We start from the raw sequence: 21,552 nt of genomic DNA, 5'->3' as shown, positions 1-21,552 counted from the left end.
GGCATGTCTGACGCATCAATGTGTTCAATTTAAACCTCAGATCGTGTTGCTGTTTCGACAGAAAACAAAGAGAGAGCGTACCTCTGATTCCAGACCTGGCAGTTTATGCATAATGTGGTTGATGAGGATCAGGTGGGGTGTGTGATTAGCCGAGGTGGCGCTCCGGGGGAGTCCAGAGAATATACAGACAGAGGTGGAAGAGTTTCAAAAAACACTGAATAACTCTAGATTTTTTGAAAATGTTAAAATGTCTTTTTTTGGACTTCTGTGCGTCTGTGCTCCTGGATCTAAGCTGATGCATTGAAAATGGAGAGTCAATTTTACTTTTACCAGTAAGAGTCCTGGCCCAAACTATGAAACAAGACTCAAAATGATCATACAGAAATGTTTTTGCAGTGTAACAGCCTGAGGCATCTTTTTAAAACATGTAGCCTTTTATGTATTTATTATATCCTTAATGTGAGTTTAGTGAAATATGTGACGTTAAAAGCAGGATGTGCCACATGAAAGGTGATGACAAGTGAGTGTAAACATCATAAATCACAATCAAGACGTCCATAAAAAAAACCTTTATTATTGTTGTAAGGTAAGATTGACAACATGCTTTTACCACAATAAAAAATAAAAAGATATTGCACTGGTTTTACTGGTTTTTTTAATGTTTTTTTCTCTCTCTTAACGTCCATCTCAAGCTTTAACGGGGCACATATGAATCCTCCTTCTCCTCTTCATTTCTCTTTAAAGACAAAACATGAAAACACACGGCTTGGAAATACTGCCCTCATACGCAAGAGTCAGGTCTGTCAACGTTTTTCACAGACTCAGATACGAGCTCGACAGACTGCACATTAAAACATCACTGCATCTCTCGTGGTTCTGAAAATATGTATATGTGTGTGTGTGTGTGTGGCTTCACCTCGTACCTTGTCATACCCAAAGCCTCATGTTGGGATCCTCTATGTGCCTTTTGACAGGATTCACAAATATGTATAGAGGTTAATTGGTGTCAATACCGCAAGAGATATGTGTAAATGTTGGTTATTTCTCAAAGTAAAATTGGTACACACCTCCAGGCGCATGCTCTCAATCCCTGATTACAGTTTCAATTTGACTCCCAGGCTGTTAAATGAACTTCTGAAGCTCAGTGTCTGGTTTGTGGGCCTCAGCCGCATAGGAAGCGGAGGGGCATGATGGGTACACACTGGCTGGAGGTCGAACAAACTGCTACCAGTGTAACTGCTGAACTGACCGGACCGGCAGATGGCCGGACCATCATCTTTACACTTGGGAGAAGGTGTGTGTGTGGGGGGTAAGTATATGTATGTGTGTGTGTTTATACTGTTAGAGGAGATGGAAAACTGGCACCGCTACATTAGATGGCACAAGTATTGATCTGTGTGTGTGTGAGGCAGCTGTCTGTGTAGCACTAATAGGACGACGGGCTGCACCAGATGGACTGGAGTGTGTGTGATTACACACAAACACACACAGGTTCCAATTATATCAAGAGAATCTCAACTGCAGCTGAAGAGGTGCTTCATCAGAATGCAAAACACAACTTCTGACAGCCTGTGGAGATTAAAGCACCGACAAAAACTCCTACTGAAGGAGTTTTAGGGACAAAATTATTGAGGAAGAATCGAATTTCAGGATGAATCAATCCAGCTGTTTTAATTGGTCAGGATTCGAGAGCACACAGGGACAAATCATGAAGCTGATTTACTGTGGTTTTACCGAGGCCCCGATTTTGCATCTGATTGAAATGTGTTGATGAATATTTGTTTCTTTTTGGTAAGGGTCACTGAACTAAACTATGTAGTAAAGACACAGTTTCTAAAGGACCTTAATCATATCTTTGGCATTTCTGTATAGACTTTACTTGTAACAGCCCCGTATATCAAATCCTGCTGATAACATTGCAGCTCTAGTTTTAGTTCCAGATTCAAGTATAAAACCCTGAATGTGGGTGCCATCAGTCTTAGAGTATCATATTCCGAATTACCTTGTAGACCCACTAAGGTGACAATCTTGGGCAATAACACTTAAATTGCTTTCAAAACTTTTGCTTCATTTTGCTTCCTGTTTGATTAAATATAATCAAACAGGAAGCAATACAATACTCTTTAGCCCCAGATCGGGGATTTTTAACAAGCTCGAACCAGGTACATACTCAAAAACGGCCAGTTGATTACAGCCAGACTTGTTATTCTACAGAAAAATCTACAAATCTACAGAAAGACTTGCGTTTGTGTCTTTAAATGCTCTAAAACTTCAGTCAGTGCTCAATAATCTGTCCGCGCTCGCTCTCAAATATGACCTGCAGCCTGATTCATACTCATTTTTGAAATGTATCTCACTTCCTCCTCTTTTGTCTCTAAATCAGTCTTCTCATTTCCCTGGTGGAACTGCGCTAAGAGGCAAGAAGCATGTGTTGTGTGCGAATAACATCCGATTAATCAACAGAACTGATGCCCCAAACAGACAGAAGCAGTTTTTTTAAATGATGAGTCTCAACTTCTAGTCTGATTGGCCAGAGCGTACAGCAGATACATCTTGAGCTGTAACCAAGTCAAACAATTTGCTTCCTCTCCCTTGAGCCTAAACGCTGATCACTTCTACAGACGCACCTGTTAGCTCCATCCTGCGCCGTCATGAGACAAGAGGTGCTACATGAATAAGAGTGGAGATGACTTTGACATGTGTGAGATGAATCCTCCTCCTGTCTACACGCTCTCCATCACAGGTGACCTCTTCATCGCACAGCTGAATATTCACTCCACATATTCACAGGGCAGGAGTTGCCTAAACATTGGTAATTATCCTAGCCTGTCAGAGGAGATTGATTGCTACAGGCAAAAAGTTCCATTGACAAAAAAAAACAAAAAACACATAAAGATACAAAAACATGTAAACATATTACAGAGATTGCCACAGTCAGTGTTGATATCACTCTAACAGTGTCCGTTCAACCGAGCCTGAAAGCTTGAGTTAAACTGAAATCGGTGAGCTCGGCTTTCTCTCCCGACAGTGGCACAAAACACTGAGGGAGGTTCAGTTCATCTTTAACGCACAGGAACATCCTGCTTTTCAGAAAACGTTCAAATGTACAACACAGTGAACTCACAACAGGGGTTGGGCTCGGTGTGCATTCAATGAAACGGGAATCCTTGAAAACTGTCAAATAAACCAAAAGAAACAAAACATCTCGCCTTCAAATGTACAGTAGGAACCAGGATCAGGATCACAACGGAGTAAATGAAAGATAATATATCCGAGAAATAACGAACATGAGATATTGTTTTTAACAGGCTTACTGCATTTTAATTCTAGCGATTACTGAGCTCCAACCCAACACACAACAGTGAGCGGACAAAAATCTCCACCGGCTTTCCTTTTAGTGATTCTGTGTCTGTGTGCAAAGCCTGACGCCCGACACCTAGAGGCCACATACACAGGTAGCAGGGTGTGACCCTAAAACACACGCACGCAAACACACACAGGGTATAAAACAGATGCAAACAGAACTTTAAATATTCTTATACACATGTGTATCTGTATATATAAACATACACACACAGATTACCATGCACAAATTAACAAACGCTCTCTCCCTCTCACACACATATACAAAGTAAAGTCTGAAGACCTTACAGGATTATAGGCAACAAACACAGCAAGTTGGTCCAGATACCAAATAAAACTACCGCAGCCTTCAGAGGCTGATGGGGCGAGAAATAAAAAGGCGGTGGTCCAACAGAAAAATGATTTCTAAAATAACCAGTCAATCTAAGCTAGCTCAGTGTGGATTCTTTAGCTGAGTGTCGATGAAACCAATCAGTGTTCAAATCCTTGGCTTGATTTCTATGTGTGTGTTTGGAACTAAAACACTTGTAAAAAGCATCTAAATCTGAGTTAAAACACATGTGATTAGCCTGCTAACGTGGTATATATAAAAGAGCTAAAGCGAGAGCAAATGTGTAAGTGTGCTAATGCTAATATGCTAGGCTTTGGTTTTAAAAGGATATTTATTCCAAAAATGAGCTTGTCAAATATAAGGGTTTTCTAAGAGTTTATCAAAGCGCTTAACTTTCAGCAGGTGAAAAACTCTTAGCTAGAGCTAGCATGCTTTTTTATCAGGCATTAGCAGCACATGAAAACCTTGGCTAGCGATGCTGTTTGCTAATATAAAAGAGCTACTCTAGCTAGCTAGGAGTAAACCATAAAGAGCGTTTCTTCAGTGTCAGAGCTCAGAATGTCTGGGTATTTTCCAACATAAAACCATATCTAATATTTAAGTCACAATGCTATAGAATTTTAGATAGCAGTCACATGTTTAACTAAAGGAAAAGTGTTTATAATTTCTAGGCAGTGGTGGCTTTCAATTTGGAGGGAATGTAATCTGTGCTAGCTCTAAGGGATAAGTGTCTAGACCTTGAAAAATAATTCAAAAATCTAGGAAAATTTAGATCAATCCGGACATTAAACATAAAGCTGGGTGATGAGTGAGGAAAGTGGTGCAGTTTAGGAATATGCTTTATTTTCAATCTAAATCATGTGCCTTAGTGCACACTTGGTAATTTAGCACAGACACTAGTATATCTAGCCCTGACATTCCCAAGAATCCAATCCTATTGTTGAACCACGCCTAGAGTCCGTGCTAAGGGAATATATCTCCCTGCCACAGGCCTGCAGTGCCGGAATTTGATTTGGCCTTGCTATCTGGATGCTGAGTGTTCATTGACGGTGCAAATTAAGTCCTATTAAAAACAATGTAATGCATTTACACAGATTGCTAAACATACGCTGCACTTTATTGCTGAGATACAATCTTTTTCAAGTCGTACCTGGGTAGACATTGTCAGGCAAGGAGGGAAGGGAAGAGGGGAACAAGTGTGTGTTCAGTAAGGTACGTCCTGATCTGTATGTAGAACATGCGTGAAGACTCTGCCAAACATCAAGGTGAAGAGTAATGAGGCAGCACAAGGAGATCGAGAGCGAGGAAGGGGTGTGTGATGTGTCAACGTTTTAAATTGTATGTGCATGGACCACTGAGCTTTTTATTTCTAGCCCCGTACATGTTTGTAGAACACGAAAAAAAAAACGCTGCCAACTCCTATTGGCGTTCAGTCTGAAAGCAGAAACCAAAGAGAACAGGACACCAAAATAACTCACATGAACACCGAGAGCACTGGAATGGAACTAGGACTGCCGCATCTGCTTCTGATCGCTCCCCAACCCTCTCTACGCCTTTGTTTTACTTAGAAAGACAACCTCTCAGATTGGTGTGAAGTTACTTATATGTTTTTCTTCCAAAACATGCAGTTTGTGTGAGTTCCAAAACCTCCAACCAGCACTGAGCTGTGGGACCTGCGCTTGTTGGTCCTGTCGCTACGTCTTCTTGCAGATTGCTTTGTCTTGTTGCGAGGAGGTGGACATGGCATTGGTGGCAGTCGCCGTCTGGGGTTCGGACCTCTTCTGCTGTGGCTCAGGTGCTGCAGAGGATGCTGTGATTGGGAAGGGCAAAGCGGCTGCTGCTCCCAGGCGTTGTGCAGACGGACACACAGCAGCGGTGTCCCTACCCTCAGACCATGATGCGGGTCTTTCTGGGACTTCCTTGCATGATGAAGACGGCAGGGCTCCGAAGTCTTTCTGGGTTAAAGGTTTGGTCTGCAAGGTGGTTAAGAGGGCAGCTTGCTCAGTCTTTTGTCTGGATTGAGACCCCGAAAGGTGGGGAGACTGAGGGGTTGGTAGCCCTTTGGAGGGAAATGAGAGGGGACCAGATGGTGGGACTTCTGGGGTTCCTCCTCTGGATGGTTTCTGGTCTTTCTGGCTCTTGTCAGCAGTGCTGCTCAGTTTGACGGGACCTAGAACACTCTTAGCTACTGTGGCCAGCTGGGACACAACTTTGTCCACGGTACTCTCAGGGGGCGGGACTGGGGAGTTGGCGCTGGAGCTGGAGCCGGAGCCGGAAGTGGACGAGGGCGACACACTCAGACTTGCAGCAGCCACAGCACAAAGTCTCCGGTTGTCAGCCTCCTTCTTTTCTTTGGGGATACCAGGAGAGGAGCAGGAGGGGCGGGGTGACTCTTGGCTGTCGGCGGTGAAACAGTCTGTTGTACTGATGGTGGTGGGCCTGGAGTCTGGGGGGTTTGTGGTGCTTCGGTAGGTGGTAGTATTTGTAACAGTTGTGGTAAAGGGGACTGTGGCCCTCGTGCTGGCCAGGGTTTTCTCCTCTGATTTGGGATCTGATAGTGGAGCCTTCCCCCTGGGACTCTTTAAGTCTGGAGGAGGAGAGGGCTTGAGGAAAGTGTCCTTGTTGACTGAGATGAATGCACTGCCTGGGGTGGAGAAGGGAAGGGGGCCCTGAATGGGTTTTGTGCTTGGCTCCAAAACCTTCCTCTCTTGTCTCGCGCTGTCTTCTGCAGATGAGACAGACCTTGTGTCTTTTACTCCCAGAGGGGAAGTGAACTGTCCGGGCCTCGTCTCTGAAACGGAGGGTAGTGTGTGCAAGGGGGTGGGCCTGCCTACCTGTGAGGGCCCTGAGTGGGAGAATGTGGCATGAGGGGTGCAGGGTGAGAGGCAGAGGGATGGCAGGGTGCCTCCAGGCCCGGTCCTGACAGTGGTGGGCCTCAGCAGGGGAGGAGGGGTAAAGGTGGTTCCCCTGCGTCCGTCCTGGCTGTCCTCCGACCCTTCGTCTGTCTCGTCCTCTGATGAGTCGACCTCGTGGATGGCGTCTTGCTTCTGTAGTGATTCTCTCCTCTCGGCTCTGTCCTGCCGGATGGCGGACAGTTTGTCCTTCAGCTTGCTCTTTCCGGGAGCCAGGCCCAGCGAGCCGGACACCGAGCTGAGGGAGCTGTCCCCTTCCTGGCGCCCTAATTTCCTGGATGAGGAGGAGTGTTTCTGCAGGCTGCCCTTCTCCACGCCGCGTCCAGCAGAGGACAGCAGACCCTCGCTGGCTGACTCCTGAGGGTGGGTGAGGGAGGAGACAAAAAATTGACAAAATGTAGAAATCCTTCAATGTGTACAGTTCAGTCAGCAGCTGCATGCTGATGAGATGACACTCGTATTTTGTATAGTAAGGGATTTCTCTGTTGCGAACAGAAAACAGAAAAGGTTCTTTCAGGTTTAAATGTAAATTGCCCCAAACAGCCCTACAGAACTGCTTGTTTGGACAAAGTTGTGTGCCTTTACTTTTCATTGTTGCCTGAGAATGATTTCTTTCTCTTGCACTCTTTAGTTTAGTGAATTGTTTCCAAATATACCAGATTGAATCAACTTAGAAGATCTACAAGACATTTTGTTTATTTATTGGAAAACCACTGCATTAATGTCACGTAAATAATATTTTAACTGTTTTATCTTTTCATAATGCCTTATTTGAAAGATACTACCTTTACAGGAGAGTATCAGAATCTCTGAAAAGCCATCCCATCATCAATGAAAGGTTCAAACGTATAGACAGTATTATGGCATCAATATATGGTCCTACCTGTAGGCTCGTCAGGCTGGGTTCTCTCTGCAGGATCTCTTTCTTAAAGTCGGAGTGTGAGATGTCCAGACTGTGTTTCCGGCTCCCTACAGACGCTCCCACCGCAGTCACGCCAGAGGGAGATGAGGGGGAGTTAGCGAGGGAGGAGGCGAGCTTCTCAGCTGACTGCACCCTCTTGAGGAGCGGAGAGCGTGGAGGCTCGGCGCTCTTAGGCCTGGATATCTGCCTCACCAGGGGAGGGGAGGAGTGGAGCTTCACAGGGAACGACTGACCCACCGCAGACTGTGCCAGAGCGTGGCTGGGCAGAGGGGAGGGGGAGCGCTGGGGCGAGCTGCTCTGAGGGGTGGGTGAAGGCGTGCGGGCCAGAGGGGAGAGGGGGATGTTGCCGGCGGACTTGCGCCGGGGGGAGCGGTACTGCCGCTGGAGCTTGGGAGCGAGGCCATGCAGCGAGCTGGGCCTGATGTGGCCGGAGCTCGCCGGGGAGTTTGGGACGCTGGAGCTGGGGGAGCTGCTCTGGGAGGAGTTCCCACCAACTGAGGGGAGATGAAGAGCATTATTATGCTGATGGCAGCATCTTTTTACAAAAATATGAATGTAAATATTAAATGGATTGTTTTTACAATTATAAGAGATTGTTTTACATAAATTAAACATAGCTTTTTTATATATTATACATGCTTTTACAGACCTTTTTTTTGGCATTTATGGGCTTTTACAGTATAATAACTACAAATCAACCTAGCCGTCCTTTTACATGCAGCATTTATTTATAAAATGTAAAACTAACTATGTATATTAGACAAGTTATTCCCATTGTTTTGATTGTACACATTAAATATGTAAAAAAAAGCGTGATTAAATGTAATTTTCTATATCTTACTGTATATCATATATAAACTGAATTTATGGTTTTTTCACAATCTGTTTCAAACTTTATGGACCACAACAGTTAGTAATTATTAGGAAAGCAATAAACAGTTGGATCAATAATTAGAATAATCATTAAAAGTAGCCATACTCTTTATCTTAAGTATATTTATGTAGAATATGTTTCTTTTTTTGTAAACAAAAATAAATTAAAAAACCCTTGAGGGAAAAATGCTAAATATCTTCAAATCATCAAATATCATAGTGACCTACGAGATCATATGTCCCTGAAAGCCATGGACAACATGTTGACATGTTAAAATGGCCATACAGTGTTTCTAACCTGAGTGGGCGGAGTCTGGAGTCGACCTGTAGCCCTGTGTGGGGCTCCGTGGGGACAGGTTGTGTGTGGGCGAGCCGGGGCCGCTCTCCCCCGAGGACAGAGAGCGGTTCAGAGAGGACAGACTGCGGCTGGTGTGGAGCAAAGACGCCTGCTTGGTGATCTTCCTGAACAGAGACGTCCTCTTCTTACTGCTACTAACAGAACAAACACAACAGCTTACTCAGCGACCCAGCTTCAAATACACACAGAGGGATGTCTGACACAACACAGCAGTGTGTCCCACCTGTCCTGTCCCTCCTTAGTCTTGGTCTTCTTGTTGCGTCTCGCCATCTTGGACTTTTGACCCGTCTTTCGAGCAGGGCCGACCTTTATGGATGTGTTCTCAAACGGGGTGGCGGCAATAGACACTTTAGGACCGCTCTGAGGGACAGAGAGCATCACAGATTTTAGTGTCTTACTTAGATGTTGGTTTACATTGGAATTAAGTAAAAAAAGGTTGTATGTTAATATGTTTAACTTTAACTCAACTAATTTGTGCCAAAGTTTCAATGCTTTTGGCACTAGTTTAAACTTTTTACAACAGCTATAAGGTATGCCATCCATGTATATCATACATTATAAACAATATTGCTGTTTTTTAGGGAATCATTTACAAGTTTTCAAAAAAATACAACAAATACATTGTAATAGAATGAGGAAAAGACTAACAAAAAGAACATAAATAAAAAACAAAACTTAGATATTAGTCTATTGTTTTCCCATCATACGCACAGTTGAATTGAATTAAATGTGTGTGTACCTTCAGTATGAGCTCCACCACCTCTGTGTGAACCAGACCGTGAACCGCCTCTCCGTTGACCTGGGTGATGAGATCTCCCTCCCTCAGCCCCGCATCGTGGGCCGGACCCCCCTCCTCCACATGCTGAACAGAGAGAGATGGTCAGAGGAGGAATGGGAAGAAAGGAGGGAAAGACTTATGGGCTTAGCCTGATGTTTACTGCCATCTTCTGTCAACAACAAGAATCCCCACATCCTCACGCATGCTGACCAAAGCAAATCTGGGTCACCTTAACAACAATACTCTTATCTAATATTAGTATGATAAATACTTATATTACACTTTCCCTTTTACATTTAAAGGTAAGTTAAACATAAATGCTCATTTTAATGAAATATTTTTGGTTGAATCCATTTTTTTTGTGTGTCCTTGTTGGACTCACCCAGACCATGTGGTGCACAGTGTAGATGTCGGAGTCCCCCATGTAGACCCGGATGGCCCTCAGGGTGAAGCCGTACTTCTTGCCCGCTCTGTGGATAATGATGGCGGGCTTGGCGTTGGTCACGGCCGGGGACAGGTCCCGGCTTGGGGAGGAATCACGCGACGAGGGGTTGGATGAGAGCGAGTGGGGCGACATTGGGCTGGCCAATGGAGACGCTCCGTGGTGGTCTAAGAACAGACACAATGGACATTTGTTACAGTGGAAATATGGAGTCCTTTATGTACAATCCTAGATCTTCCTTTTTCCATTATCAAAACATCATGTTTCATTGTCTTTAAAGGATGTTTTATTCGCTATGTTTTTTGTGGAGAGCAATCTAAATTTTAAAGAGGTACTTCATATTTTTGAAGTAGGGTCCAAGCAGCCAGGTAGCTTCAAAGAAAGCATAGAAAATAGGATTAGTTCAACGTCAAAAATGACTGTCTAATGTCTGATAGTGTTTAAAATATTCTAAATATCATATAAATTTGAATGATATCGATTTTTTAAAAGACTTTCAGTTGACTAAAATACTGTTCGCTGTTCTCCTGTCTGTTTGTCTTAACTTGGAGTTTGGCAACCAACATCTACCTCATTCACCACGTTGAAAACAATCATTCCTTTAGGTTGAAAACACATTGACTAATATGCTGGCCCTCAGCATTCAGCAGTAGTATCCCCCGCTCCTGACACACTGACCTGCAGGGATCATCAGTGACAGCGTGGTGGCTGAAGCTGACTTGATGACCTTGTTGAGCGGTCTGGAGCTGGACGTCGGCGTGTGTTTGTCCGCGTCCCCAGACAGCAGCCGGTGACGAGCCCTGCGTGCCGCCAGGTCGCTGATGGCTCTGGGAGTGGATGGAGAGTCGCTGTCTGCAGCAGCTTTAGCCGCTCCGCCGTTACTGATGGTACCTCTGTGACCACGATCACACGTGTCGCCTGAACTCCCCGCTGCTGAAAGAGAGGATGATGAGAGAGATCAAATTAAGGGCTGTTGGTCAAACACAATAACATTGGATTTAAGTAAAGTTCAGACAATAAATCATCTAACATATTCAGGGTGTCTGCAGATATTAAAAAATAAGAAAGAAGAAATTAAAAACTGGTTTTAGGTTGGTTTGTCAAGGAGGACAGGCAGAGAGGCTGATTATACTGTGTGTTTATTTCACATTCAGAATATAAATGGTAGTGTAAAAGTGCAATCAAATGAACCTACAAATATGTAATTCAGAACACTTAATGATATATAAAAATAGAGTTTTTCAATTTGAATTATAACACCTTTACAAAAACCCAGTGACACACTCAAGAAATAGTTTTTATCCCCATAAAGCTGCAGTTATGAGCAATGATTATTCCTCATTCCAATTAATAAGGTTTCACTTTTAATGGAACCCGAACAATATTCCCTCACTAGTCCTAAACAGTGATTTTTAAATTGAAAACAACGTGTATAGATTTGTCGTGTCGTGCTGTTGTGTTTGTACTGACGTGTGAGCGTGGCCTTGCTGAGCTGACTGGAAGCGGAGCTCGGCGTGGTGGGAGACTCGTCCAGCTTCAGCTCTCGCTCCACAGGGAGCTCTGGGATGGCAAGGGGCAGCTCCTCGCTCCGGGGGCCCCTCAAAGAACTCAGACCCAACAGGCTGGGACTCTTGCGGCTTGCAACTGCACCGGAGAAACCAACCATACACAGCCAGAATTTGAGTTTTACAGATCATTATATTTATTTTACAATTCAAAAAATCGATGAATCTGGGTTTCTCTTATGATGTTGTATTAGGGTAATTGTGGGATAATAAATAAAGTAAAATATACAGCTAGGAAAGGGGGTTATATTCTGAGAAAAACATAGAATTCCATGATTAGAGCTATCCAAAAAAAATAGGATATTGTCTGAGAAAAAAGTTGTAAATAAAAACAAAGCAAAAAAAACATACATTTAGAAAGAATAAAATTCATAGATTTTAGGCTTGGAACAATGTAGGTATCTGACCTTTTTAAAAAAATTGTAATGTCTCCTCTTTTATCTTAGAAATTAAGGAGAGTTTCTTCTCCTTAAGTTTCTTCCTGACAATTATTGAGTATCAGACTGTACCTTGACCTCCCTCTTCCTCTGAGGAGATGGCGAAGCGAGGCATTTCGATGATGGCGGAGCAGCAACGTCTCCGGACTGTCAGCGGTGGGCTGGAGTCACTTTCTGTGTGGGACGACTCAGAGACAGATAGGCGCTTCCGCAGGCTGGGGAGGGAAATTAGGAGAGGATGTAAGAACTGAGAACACACATCTAAGATACTGCAAAGCAACTGAGAACCCTTTTACCATGACTGTAAAACATACTTATTTCTAATTCACTGGCAGGTATCAGTATGAGGTAAAATAACACCTCAGATAGAGTTCCAGTCAACAGTCCTCACATCCCAGTTTTTTAGTTTTTTTTATCAATAGACACATGCAGGAGTAGTCTGAAAAGTATTACTATTATTATTTCTATTAGGTGTGTTTAATGGAGGACTCACATCTCTGGAGATCCCACAAGCCAGGATCGATCTCTGGACTTGAGTCCGCTGAGGCTGTCGATGCGATCTCCTCCCTCCTCACTGAGGCTGCGTTTGGTGGGCGGTGGAGTCCTCTTCTCCTCGTGCAGGGATAGACGCTCCATGCTGCTGTACACCTGCACACAACATGGCGTGTGTGTTAAGAAATGTCATGTTTCTGTCAAACCCCACCATAGGCTTTTAAAGCCAGACTTATTGAACCTGTGAATTCATGTTTGGGACCAAATATTCAGGACAGAGTAAGATGTCATATTGTTATATTTAGATAAACTTTATGTTGATACAATATTAAGTCTGTATCCAATCTAGTTTTTTAACATAAAAATGTTAAAAAAACAAGAAAGCACTCGAAGCTGATTCTGAAAATATGCATCTGGATTTGAATCTGATCAAAATGTTGATTTGTTGTGCTCTAACTTTAATTCATTTTTTAAAGGTTTTGTTAGATTTTTAAACATTTCCTTTCATTATTTATTAAAATAATCATTATTATTCTTGGTTTAATTTCTTTAATTATTAACTTACTCTTTTTATGGCTATTATCATTTTTCACCATAAAATATATAAGGCTAACAATATTGAATAAAATAAATAAATATGTGTTATTAAAAAACTATAAATTTTGCCTTTGAATCTACAAAACAAATGTTAGTTAAAACTAAAATGGCCTAAACTGTCTTAAAATCTCTTTACAGTGTTTTATAGGCTTTCCAGATGACATACGAGTTTATTGGATTAAATAATATCTGTTTCTGAGTCATGTTTCTCAGTGGGTCACACTTAAGGACAACAGTTAATGTATGTGTTTTATTTTGCAATTGAAGCGGTCCTTCAGTGGATAGTTTAAATGTATGTATCTGTACCTTGCTGAAACGAGGCGAGCAGGATGAGAACTGTCGAATCTCCACGTGTTCCTCATCATTGGTGTCGTCCTCTTCCTCTGAATCGATATGGTGGTACCTGTCAGAACGAGCTGAGAGACACAAACAAGCAGGTTAGTGTGTGGTGAAAACTGTGTGAGCATGTGTCTATCCAGAGAGGGGGGGATTAAGAAGAATCAGTTTGAGACGTACTGTCAAAGTAGCTGGTGTCGTCCTCAGACTCCAGCTGGGGGATGAACTCTGCCTTTTGCCTCAGCAGGCTGTTCCAGTCCAGCTCTGTGAAGAACTGGTGCTGCTTCACCTCAAAGGCACTTGCTGTGGAGATGAAGGAGAGGGTGGAAAACAGAGGGGGGGGGGGTTAAGGAACAGAGAAAGAGAAGAAACAGGTGAGAACATACATTAGCTGCTTCAGTGTCAGATTTGACCAGCTTTGGGCCAAACACTCATTGGAGACAGACTAGCAAACACAAGAAAGTGAACACTTCAGAGAAAGAAAAACTGTTTTAGAAATCCTGGTCAGCGTGTGTTTTACCTGTGCCCAGTCTATCCAAAGGGTTTTGTCTCAGCAGTTTGCAGATGAGGTCCTGAGCCTCAATAGGCAGAGCTTCGTCTTCCTCCGGCCAGATGATCTCATCTAACATAAACACAGTGTGAACACAGCGTGAACACAGCGTACACACAGCGTAAACACAGGGTAACCACAGCGTGAACACAGCGTACACACAGCGTGAACACAGCGTACACACAGCGTAAACACAGCGTACACACAGCGTGAACACAGCGTACACACAGCGTACACACAGCGTAAACACAGCGTGAACACAGCGTACACACAGCGTACACACAGCGTACAGACAGCGTAAACACAGGGTAACCACAGCGTGAACACAGCGTACACACAGCGTGAACACAGCGTACACACAGCGTGAACACAGCGTACACACAGCATACACACAGCGTAAACACAGCGTAGTAACCACAGCGTGAACACAGCGTACACACAGCGTGAACACAGCGTGAACACAGCGTAAACACAGCGTAAACACAGGGTAACCACAGCGTGAACACAGCGTGAACACAGCGTACACACAGCATGAACACAGCGTACACACAGCGTACACACAGCGTGAACACAGCGTACACACAGCGTGAACACAGCGTACACACAGCGTGAACACAGCGTGAACACAGCGTACACACAGCGTACACACATGGATCTTTGGTGTCTTTATTACTGAGGAGACAAATGAAAACTTTAGATCCCAACTTTTTTCCGCTCTGCTTGGACAGACACATTTCTCTGGAGAGAACTTTGGGATTTTAGCCTTTGCAGACCATTTACATGCACAAAAACCCACACTACAGGAAAGTTGGGTCTTTTAAGTATTTCTTCCACCACTGTAGCTGCTATGCTCTTTTCAGAAAACAAACATGCTTATCTTTTCCCAAACAATATGTTGTTTCTCTGTGATTCTTGCTACAGCTAATGTTAGCAGTTTCTGTTTATTGTCCCTTCATGCCACAAACGTAGTGATGGCCCCCTGGTGTTCTGTCCTACACAAGGCACCTCACTAACACACATCCAGCAGACAGATAAAACATATTCAAGGAGGCCCTGAGTTCTTTATCACCACGCTGCAGCTGTTTTGAGAGACGGACTGAGATGCTCATAAAAAAGGCATGCAGGGATCAATACAGGTTCATGACCAGTGACCTGCCCGTTCATCAAAGGGAATTCAAAAGGAGTAAAGAAAACACAGAGGAGGAATCACAATTGATTTTATTCCCTGTAGGTTAACCCATCTCTGCTGTACAGAAACATTTCAAACTGTCCATTTCTGATGCAAATCAGCCTCCTTTATCCTCCTGTAGCAGGGAAATGTACGCCATACAGCAGCAAATGTACAATACATATAGAACACACAAGAAGGAGAATACATATATATATATATATATATATACATATATATATGTATACACACAGCGGGTAACGTTATAAATACATTCTAAAGTGATAAAGCATGAAGTGTATATTTGTACCAATCCAATCTGGATGTGAATTCCATTAAGTTCTCTCTGAGATTTCTCCTGCTGTGAAGTGGCCGTCTGCTGGTGCCTCTCTAAAACAACGCTGCTGAGTAAACTGATGGCCATAAAGACAAGTGGTGGCACAGCTACTCACCACTGATGACCTGACCAAACAGCTCCTCCGGTGTGTCTCCAAAGAACGGAGCGCAGCCCACCAGGAACTCATACAGGATGACTCCCATGGCCCACCAATCCACCGGCTTGCCGTAGCCCTGACGCAGAATCACCTCCGGGGCGATGTACTCTGGAGTGCCACACACCTGAAGGGGCATCAGCACACGGTAAAATCAGTTTAGGAAAAGAGGTTGTGAATATTATGGCAAAGGAAATGAATTACATTGACATGATCTTGCAATTTTTCAGGGGAAATATCTGGAACTGTAAGAAATATTACTGACTGAAGAAATTAAGAGGTGCATATAACTTGTTGGCAAGCTAACTGCGTAGAGTAAGCTCGCAGGCTAAAAGGAATGTCTATAAACATTTTCAGCTGCAAGTTTGCATTTTTTATACAATCGTCACAAAAAACAGTAACATGTTATAAAAAAAGCTGTTGCAAATTCATTATTTTGGGCCACAAATACCATATAAAATGAAGACGAGGACGTACCTGTTTATCGAGGAACTCTCTGGTGTCTTTCTCTATGTGTCCTTCATAGAGGTTTGTCGTCAAACTCATCAAACCGATCTTTGAGAGACCGAAGTCTGTCAGCTTAATGTGTCCCATGGAGGTGATGAGAAGACTGCAGGAGAGAACATGGAAAGATTATTTCTAAAGTCTTAGAACATTTTAAAAAAACAAGCCGCTAAATCCTCTCAAATCATAACACTATAATAAAACTCAGCATTATTTTCTTACAGTAGGTGTGGCATTCATATTATTTAACAAATATAACCATCTCTTAAACATATACATAAAAAAAGGACTAATGAGAAACACATGCTTTATTTCATTATTTGGTTAACCTAAAATGTTGTTATTCAGTGGCAATAAGTTGGTGTGTGTGTTTGTGTCTTACTTGTCAGGTTTGAGGTCTCTGTGTACGATGCCATAATTATGAAGATACTCTAATGCGAGGACGGTCTCTGCAAAGTACATCCGAGCCATGTCCACCGGCAGGGCTCCGATACTCTTCAGCAGCGTGGCGCAGTCTCCACCTACACAGGACGCGCCGCATTAAACACTGTACAACCGCTGGAAATAGCAATAAAATGAAGCTATAACCGTACTGAGCTTACCCTCCACGTACTCCATCACCATGCAGAGGTGTCTCCTGGTCTCGAAGGAGCAGAACATGGAGACCACAAAGGGGTTCTCAGCAAACGTCAGGATGTCTCGCTCTACGAAGGCCTGTTGGATCTGGTTCCTCAGGATCAGGTTCTGCTTGTTGATCTTCTTCATGGCGAAACGCTGCCGGGTCTCCTTGTGACGCACCAGAAACACAGTGCTGCACAGGGAAGAGACAGAGGTTCAGAACCAGAATCAGTTTATTGTACAGTGGGTTTTTAGTGGATAGTAGACCCACTCTTGTTTATGTCACAGACAGGCTTAGATTGTTATTTAAAGTCTGACAACATTATGGAAAGGACCCTGAACAGAAATAAAACACTTTTCGTTTTGCTTAATGCAGTCTGTTTGCTATTGCGATAAACCAAGTCATGCTGAGGGAAATGTTTGTACTGCAGCAGTTAAATATTAATATTAGAATATTGAAGATGTAAACATCACGCCGTCTCACCCGTAGGCTCCGTTACTGATGAGCTTGATGTTTTCAAAGTCTTCCTCTCGAGGGGGTTTGGTCTTAGCCTGCGGAGGAGCTGCCGGGACTGTGGTGCTTTGACCCTGAAACACATCAGATATGTTATAATTAATAAAGGGATGGGAAACGGGGCATTCTTGTTTGTTAGTGCTTTAACTGAGGCTCATCCTAGGATATTTCCATTTTCCCTAAATAATTTAATCATGTAAGAACATCTTTTGAGAAAATATTCAACAAAAACGTAATGCTGACAGACTTCACGCCTATTACACGTGATAATGATAATGTACTCACATCCACTGATTCATCAGTCTCTGGGGTTTCTGGGTTCCCGCTGTCATAGCTGCTCAGCTGGGCCATTTCTACAGAGAGACAAGGATCAGTTACCAAACTGAGCCAGAATAATAATAAAGAAATAAATAACATTTTGAGTTTGAGATGGTGTTACCCTCCAAGGGGTCCCTGGTGAGGCCCAGCTGGCTGATGATGTATCGGGGGATGTCCGACTTGATGCCCTGGCCCTCTTTAGCATGGCCCTCTGCTGCTTCCAACAAGTGGTAGAACTCCTCAGGATCAAACTCCTGCAGGCAAGGAAATAAGGTGGGAAAAATTGAAGGCAAAGATATTAAATAATGAAATAATGTATTCACGTATTAGTACCACATTTAGAAACCTTGCTGGATTTAAGGCTTTTTATTTAGCTGTAAAAATGGGATGAGATGCTGGACAGCTGCATCATGTGGGCAATTCAGTCTCAAGCTAACTTTCTTTAAAATTTTAAGTAAAAAATCTGACTTTAATCTAATTTAAATAAAAAACATATATAATAATAATAATAATAATAATAATAATAATAATAATAATAATAATAATAATCAATAATTCCATTTGGGTCAGATCTTAAAAAAAGAATTCACAAGTGGCCTTCATCTTCCTCCTTATCAGTGTGCAGGTGATTGTGGATATTATAAGTCTTAAGAACTAAGACATTTATATTAAAAAGTATCTTGAAATATTTGTCTCCGAAAGGCTTCAAGATGTGAAAGGTGTCATAGAGCGTAATCAAAGTTGTAAAGAACTGTCTCTTTGTTCATGAATTGTGCTAACGTCCAGTCACTGTTTGATTGCAAATAGATCTAAATGTTTCAACTTAAAAATATAGACCCTATTTATTACGATGGAAATCCAAGACAATAAAAATGTGTTATTGAAATATTCTTGTCAGCTCTATATTTATTCCATGCCATTATATATTCTGAGCTGAACCTCAAAACAATATCCTAATTTCAGGCAAGATCATTCAAGGACCTGTGACAGCATAAGGACAAAGGAATGAGAGGAGGACGGACTTTTGTTCTTGCACACCCTGATTTAACTCCTGTGTTTTTTGACAAAGACATATACAGCACCACTGTTACCCCCTCACACACACATATATAATATACAGTATGCATGTAAACACACAGCCCCTCCCCCTCCTCTATCGGTGTGCTTTCATTTGTAAAAACCCACCCTGTATGGTGTCACAGCTTCAGCAGCATGTGATTAGTCAAAAGTACCGATGTCAGCAGCGGGGCCTCCCCCACCTCCCCTCTTCTCTTCTCTTTCCTCCCCTTTTCTCTCCTCCTTACCCTCTACTGCTCCTCCAATTACCCTGTTCTTTAGCTCTACTCTTCCTCCTCTAGTTTCAGGACCCACACAAGGTTGGATTCACCTGTTAGGCCCCATATGCGTACCATCCCAACACAAACAGATGGAGCTCTGCATGGTGGTAGGAGAAAGAGCCTCTGGTATTCATATATAAAAATGTGTGTGTGTGTGTGTGTGTGTGTGTGTGTGTGTGTGTGTGTGTGTGTGTGTGTGTGTGTGTGTGTGTGTGTGTGTGTGCGTGTGTGTGTGTGTACATTAAGCTGATTTAAAATGCTCAGCGGAAGTCCATAAATGAACTGCTGTGGTTGAATCATTTCACAGCCGGGAGCAGGAAGCTCTAAATTGTTTATTAACCAAGCATGGCGTGGAGCTTTACAATATGAAAAAGCTATTTCCAGTTAGTATTTACTTCATAGCAATCTTTCAAATGGAGTAATTTATACCACAGTGCAGCAGTGTGATTTACATGTGGAACTACTCTGTGTAGCTGGTGAGGATAACCAACCAGGACCGGGCTGATTAAAGCAAGTAAGAAAACAAGAGAAGACGATTTGTACACTTAATCAATATGACACAAGATTAAAATGAACATGTATGTCTAATTTACACTGAGGCCTATGTGTGCTGAAGATGTTGCGCTTCTTGTTGCTGTATTGATGGTTTAATCTTGCTTTTGTTCCTTTTGCATTTATCTTTGTATGTTGTGCTTCATTCTCATAAAATAAGAGTAACAAAATCATCATGTGACAATATTCTGGTGCCTGATAAGTTAGGGCTGGTTTCAAGCTTCCCTAGAACGTCCTCCAGGTGCCACATTTTATGGTGTTCTTGTTGTGTAATTTTATAGTTTTTTATTTCATTTAATTGTGGTAGATTTCATTTGTATTTTACATTTTGTCTTGTTATTTTATTATATTTTTATTATTTATTTTTAGATTATATTACCTGTAAAAGCAGTAAAAATGAATGCAAGTATGACAACTACTCTTGTGTGCAATTATAAAACAGTGTATTATTCTAAAATATAAATGTGGACTATCTTCTATCCATCTAATTGGATTTTTGGTGCTGGTGTATCATTGTGTAAGTTTGCCAATATAGAGCTGACTTTTACTACTTATTCAGTCGGTAGTTTACTCTGGACAAGTTGATTAAATTATTCTTGTGTTATAAGCTGCAGCTGTCAGATGAATGTTGGACAGTAAAATGTTTTCCTCTGAAATGTAGCAAAAATATATGTATTAAGAACAATAGCATTTATTAAGAGTATTAGATTCAATGAGGCATTAAAGGGATATCCTCTTACTTATTCCGGGCAAAACCTGGCAGCTAAAATACCCACAATGCAAGTGACACTTTTGTCAGAGATTTGCATGCTAATGACGTGTGGAGCCTGTAGTCTGCAACAGTGATGAGAAGCAAGCTAGAAAGTAAATTCACTTCTTTCTAACTCAACATCTTTGGATGTTTTGTGTGTTTTAATAATATGACCACAGTCAGTGAATATGTGACATTCAACAATGTTCCTCTCACCAGGCACTCCAGCAGACGTGCAGGCCGGGCGATGATGATCATCAGCTTCCTGACCAGTTGCGTGACGAAGGTAACCTCCACACTCTCGGAGCGCTCGTGAGCCTGGACACACAAAGACAACCACACAACATGAAGGGTTAACATTAGAGAAAACATTTCACCTTCTTTTCATTCTTTATTCTCAAATGTTTGTTTTCTTTTGAGAGATTTCACTTGTGTGAAAGTCCTTGAATATTCTTTTCTTTTTTTTTTTTTATGGAAGCTGCGACATACAAATATCTATTTATTATTTTTGATCAGACTTTAATAATGTATCACCACGAAAGCGTCTTCGACCTTGAATCCGTGAATCCGTGAATGTGTCTTTTGTTGTGAAGGACAAACAGTTTGAGGACATTGGAGTCCTTCCATGGGTGACACCTGAGAGGTAATCTAAATCAGAATGACCTCCGCCTCGCTCCCTGATATCCACCGTGAAATGTCTGTCAGTATGTGGACAGAGCAATTTACCCAGCAATCCACTGGAAGTGCATCTCTGGAGCAAGCACTGATCCCCGGGAAGAAATGGGCTGGAAGTAAAAGTGTGTGCACGCAGAGTGGAAGCTGTAACAATTACAAACCACCCACTGTAAAACATGTTTCAATCTCAGGGGGAAATGTGGGTGTGTGTGAACGCAGCATGTGTGCATGTATGTATAATGTATGTACTCTATGTATGTGGCAGACAGGCTAACAGAGTGGAGGCAGAGGTTCATAAACAAAGCATGGGCAGCTCTTGGCTGTTTGTCTAACAGAGCCATGCTGACGGACGCCCAGACCCCCTCCTGAATTATTTATATCTGTAATGACAACTGAAGGGGAGGGGGGGGTCTATAAACTGTATGTGCACGCTAAATATGTATTAGGGTGCATATATGTAAGCGTGAAGGAGACAGAGTGTGTGTGTGTGTGTGTGTTAGTATGTGTGTGTGTGCTTGTGTGTGTGTGTGTGTGTGTGTGTGTGTGTGTGTGTGTGTGTGTGTGTGTGTGTGTGTGTGTGTGTGTGTGTCTGTGTCTGTGTGTGTGTGAGGTGAGTCTACAGGCCAGTGAGCAGTGAGTAATGGACAGCTGAGAAATGGACCCCCACA

At 42.6% G+C, this 21,552-nt stretch overlaps 1 protein-coding gene across 1 annotated transcript in view; it reads right to left on the bottom strand.

Annotated features, from left to right (window-relative positions):
* Positions 1-554: 554 nt before the first annotated feature.
* The window catches only part of mast2 (microtubule associated serine/threonine kinase 2), a 175,671-nt gene continuing 154,673 nt past the window's right edge, over positions 555-21,552 (bottom strand). Inside the window, exons 14-34 of the mRNA XM_063890468.1 lie at positions 20,426-20,527; positions 17,691-17,823; positions 17,537-17,604; positions 17,222-17,325; positions 16,722-16,930; positions 16,502-16,640; positions 16,093-16,225; positions 15,577-15,742; positions 13,927-14,028; positions 13,587-13,709; positions 13,377-13,486; positions 12,475-12,629; positions 12,054-12,196; positions 11,450-11,623; positions 10,658-10,909; positions 9,920-10,146; positions 9,499-9,621; positions 8,983-9,119; positions 8,700-8,893; positions 7,490-8,022; positions 555-6,963 (exon numbers count right to left, since the gene is read on the bottom strand). Coding sequence (XP_063746538.1) covers positions 5,389-6,963; positions 7,490-8,022; positions 8,700-8,893; positions 8,983-9,119; positions 9,499-9,621; positions 9,920-10,146; positions 10,658-10,909; positions 11,450-11,623; positions 12,054-12,196; positions 12,475-12,629; positions 13,377-13,486; positions 13,587-13,709; positions 13,927-14,028; positions 15,577-15,742; positions 16,093-16,225; positions 16,502-16,640; positions 16,722-16,930; positions 17,222-17,325; positions 17,537-17,604; positions 17,691-17,823; positions 20,426-20,527 — 4,902 coding nt within the window. The 3' untranslated portion in view covers positions 555-5,388. The remainder of the gene's footprint in view (positions 6,964-7,489; positions 8,023-8,699; positions 8,894-8,982; positions 9,120-9,498; positions 9,622-9,919; positions 10,147-10,657; positions 10,910-11,449; positions 11,624-12,053; positions 12,197-12,474; positions 12,630-13,376; positions 13,487-13,586; positions 13,710-13,926; positions 14,029-15,576; positions 15,743-16,092; positions 16,226-16,501; positions 16,641-16,721; positions 16,931-17,221; positions 17,326-17,536; positions 17,605-17,690; positions 17,824-20,425; positions 20,528-21,552) is intronic.

This window comes from Eleginops maclovinus, chromosome 9 (genome assembly GCF_036324505.1).
Source record: "Eleginops maclovinus isolate JMC-PN-2008 ecotype Puerto Natales chromosome 9, JC_Emac_rtc_rv5, whole genome shotgun sequence".
Lineage (NCBI taxonomy): Eukaryota > Metazoa > Chordata > Actinopteri > Perciformes > Eleginopidae > Eleginops > Eleginops maclovinus.
This window is presented reverse-complemented; position numbering and strand designations above follow the sequence as displayed.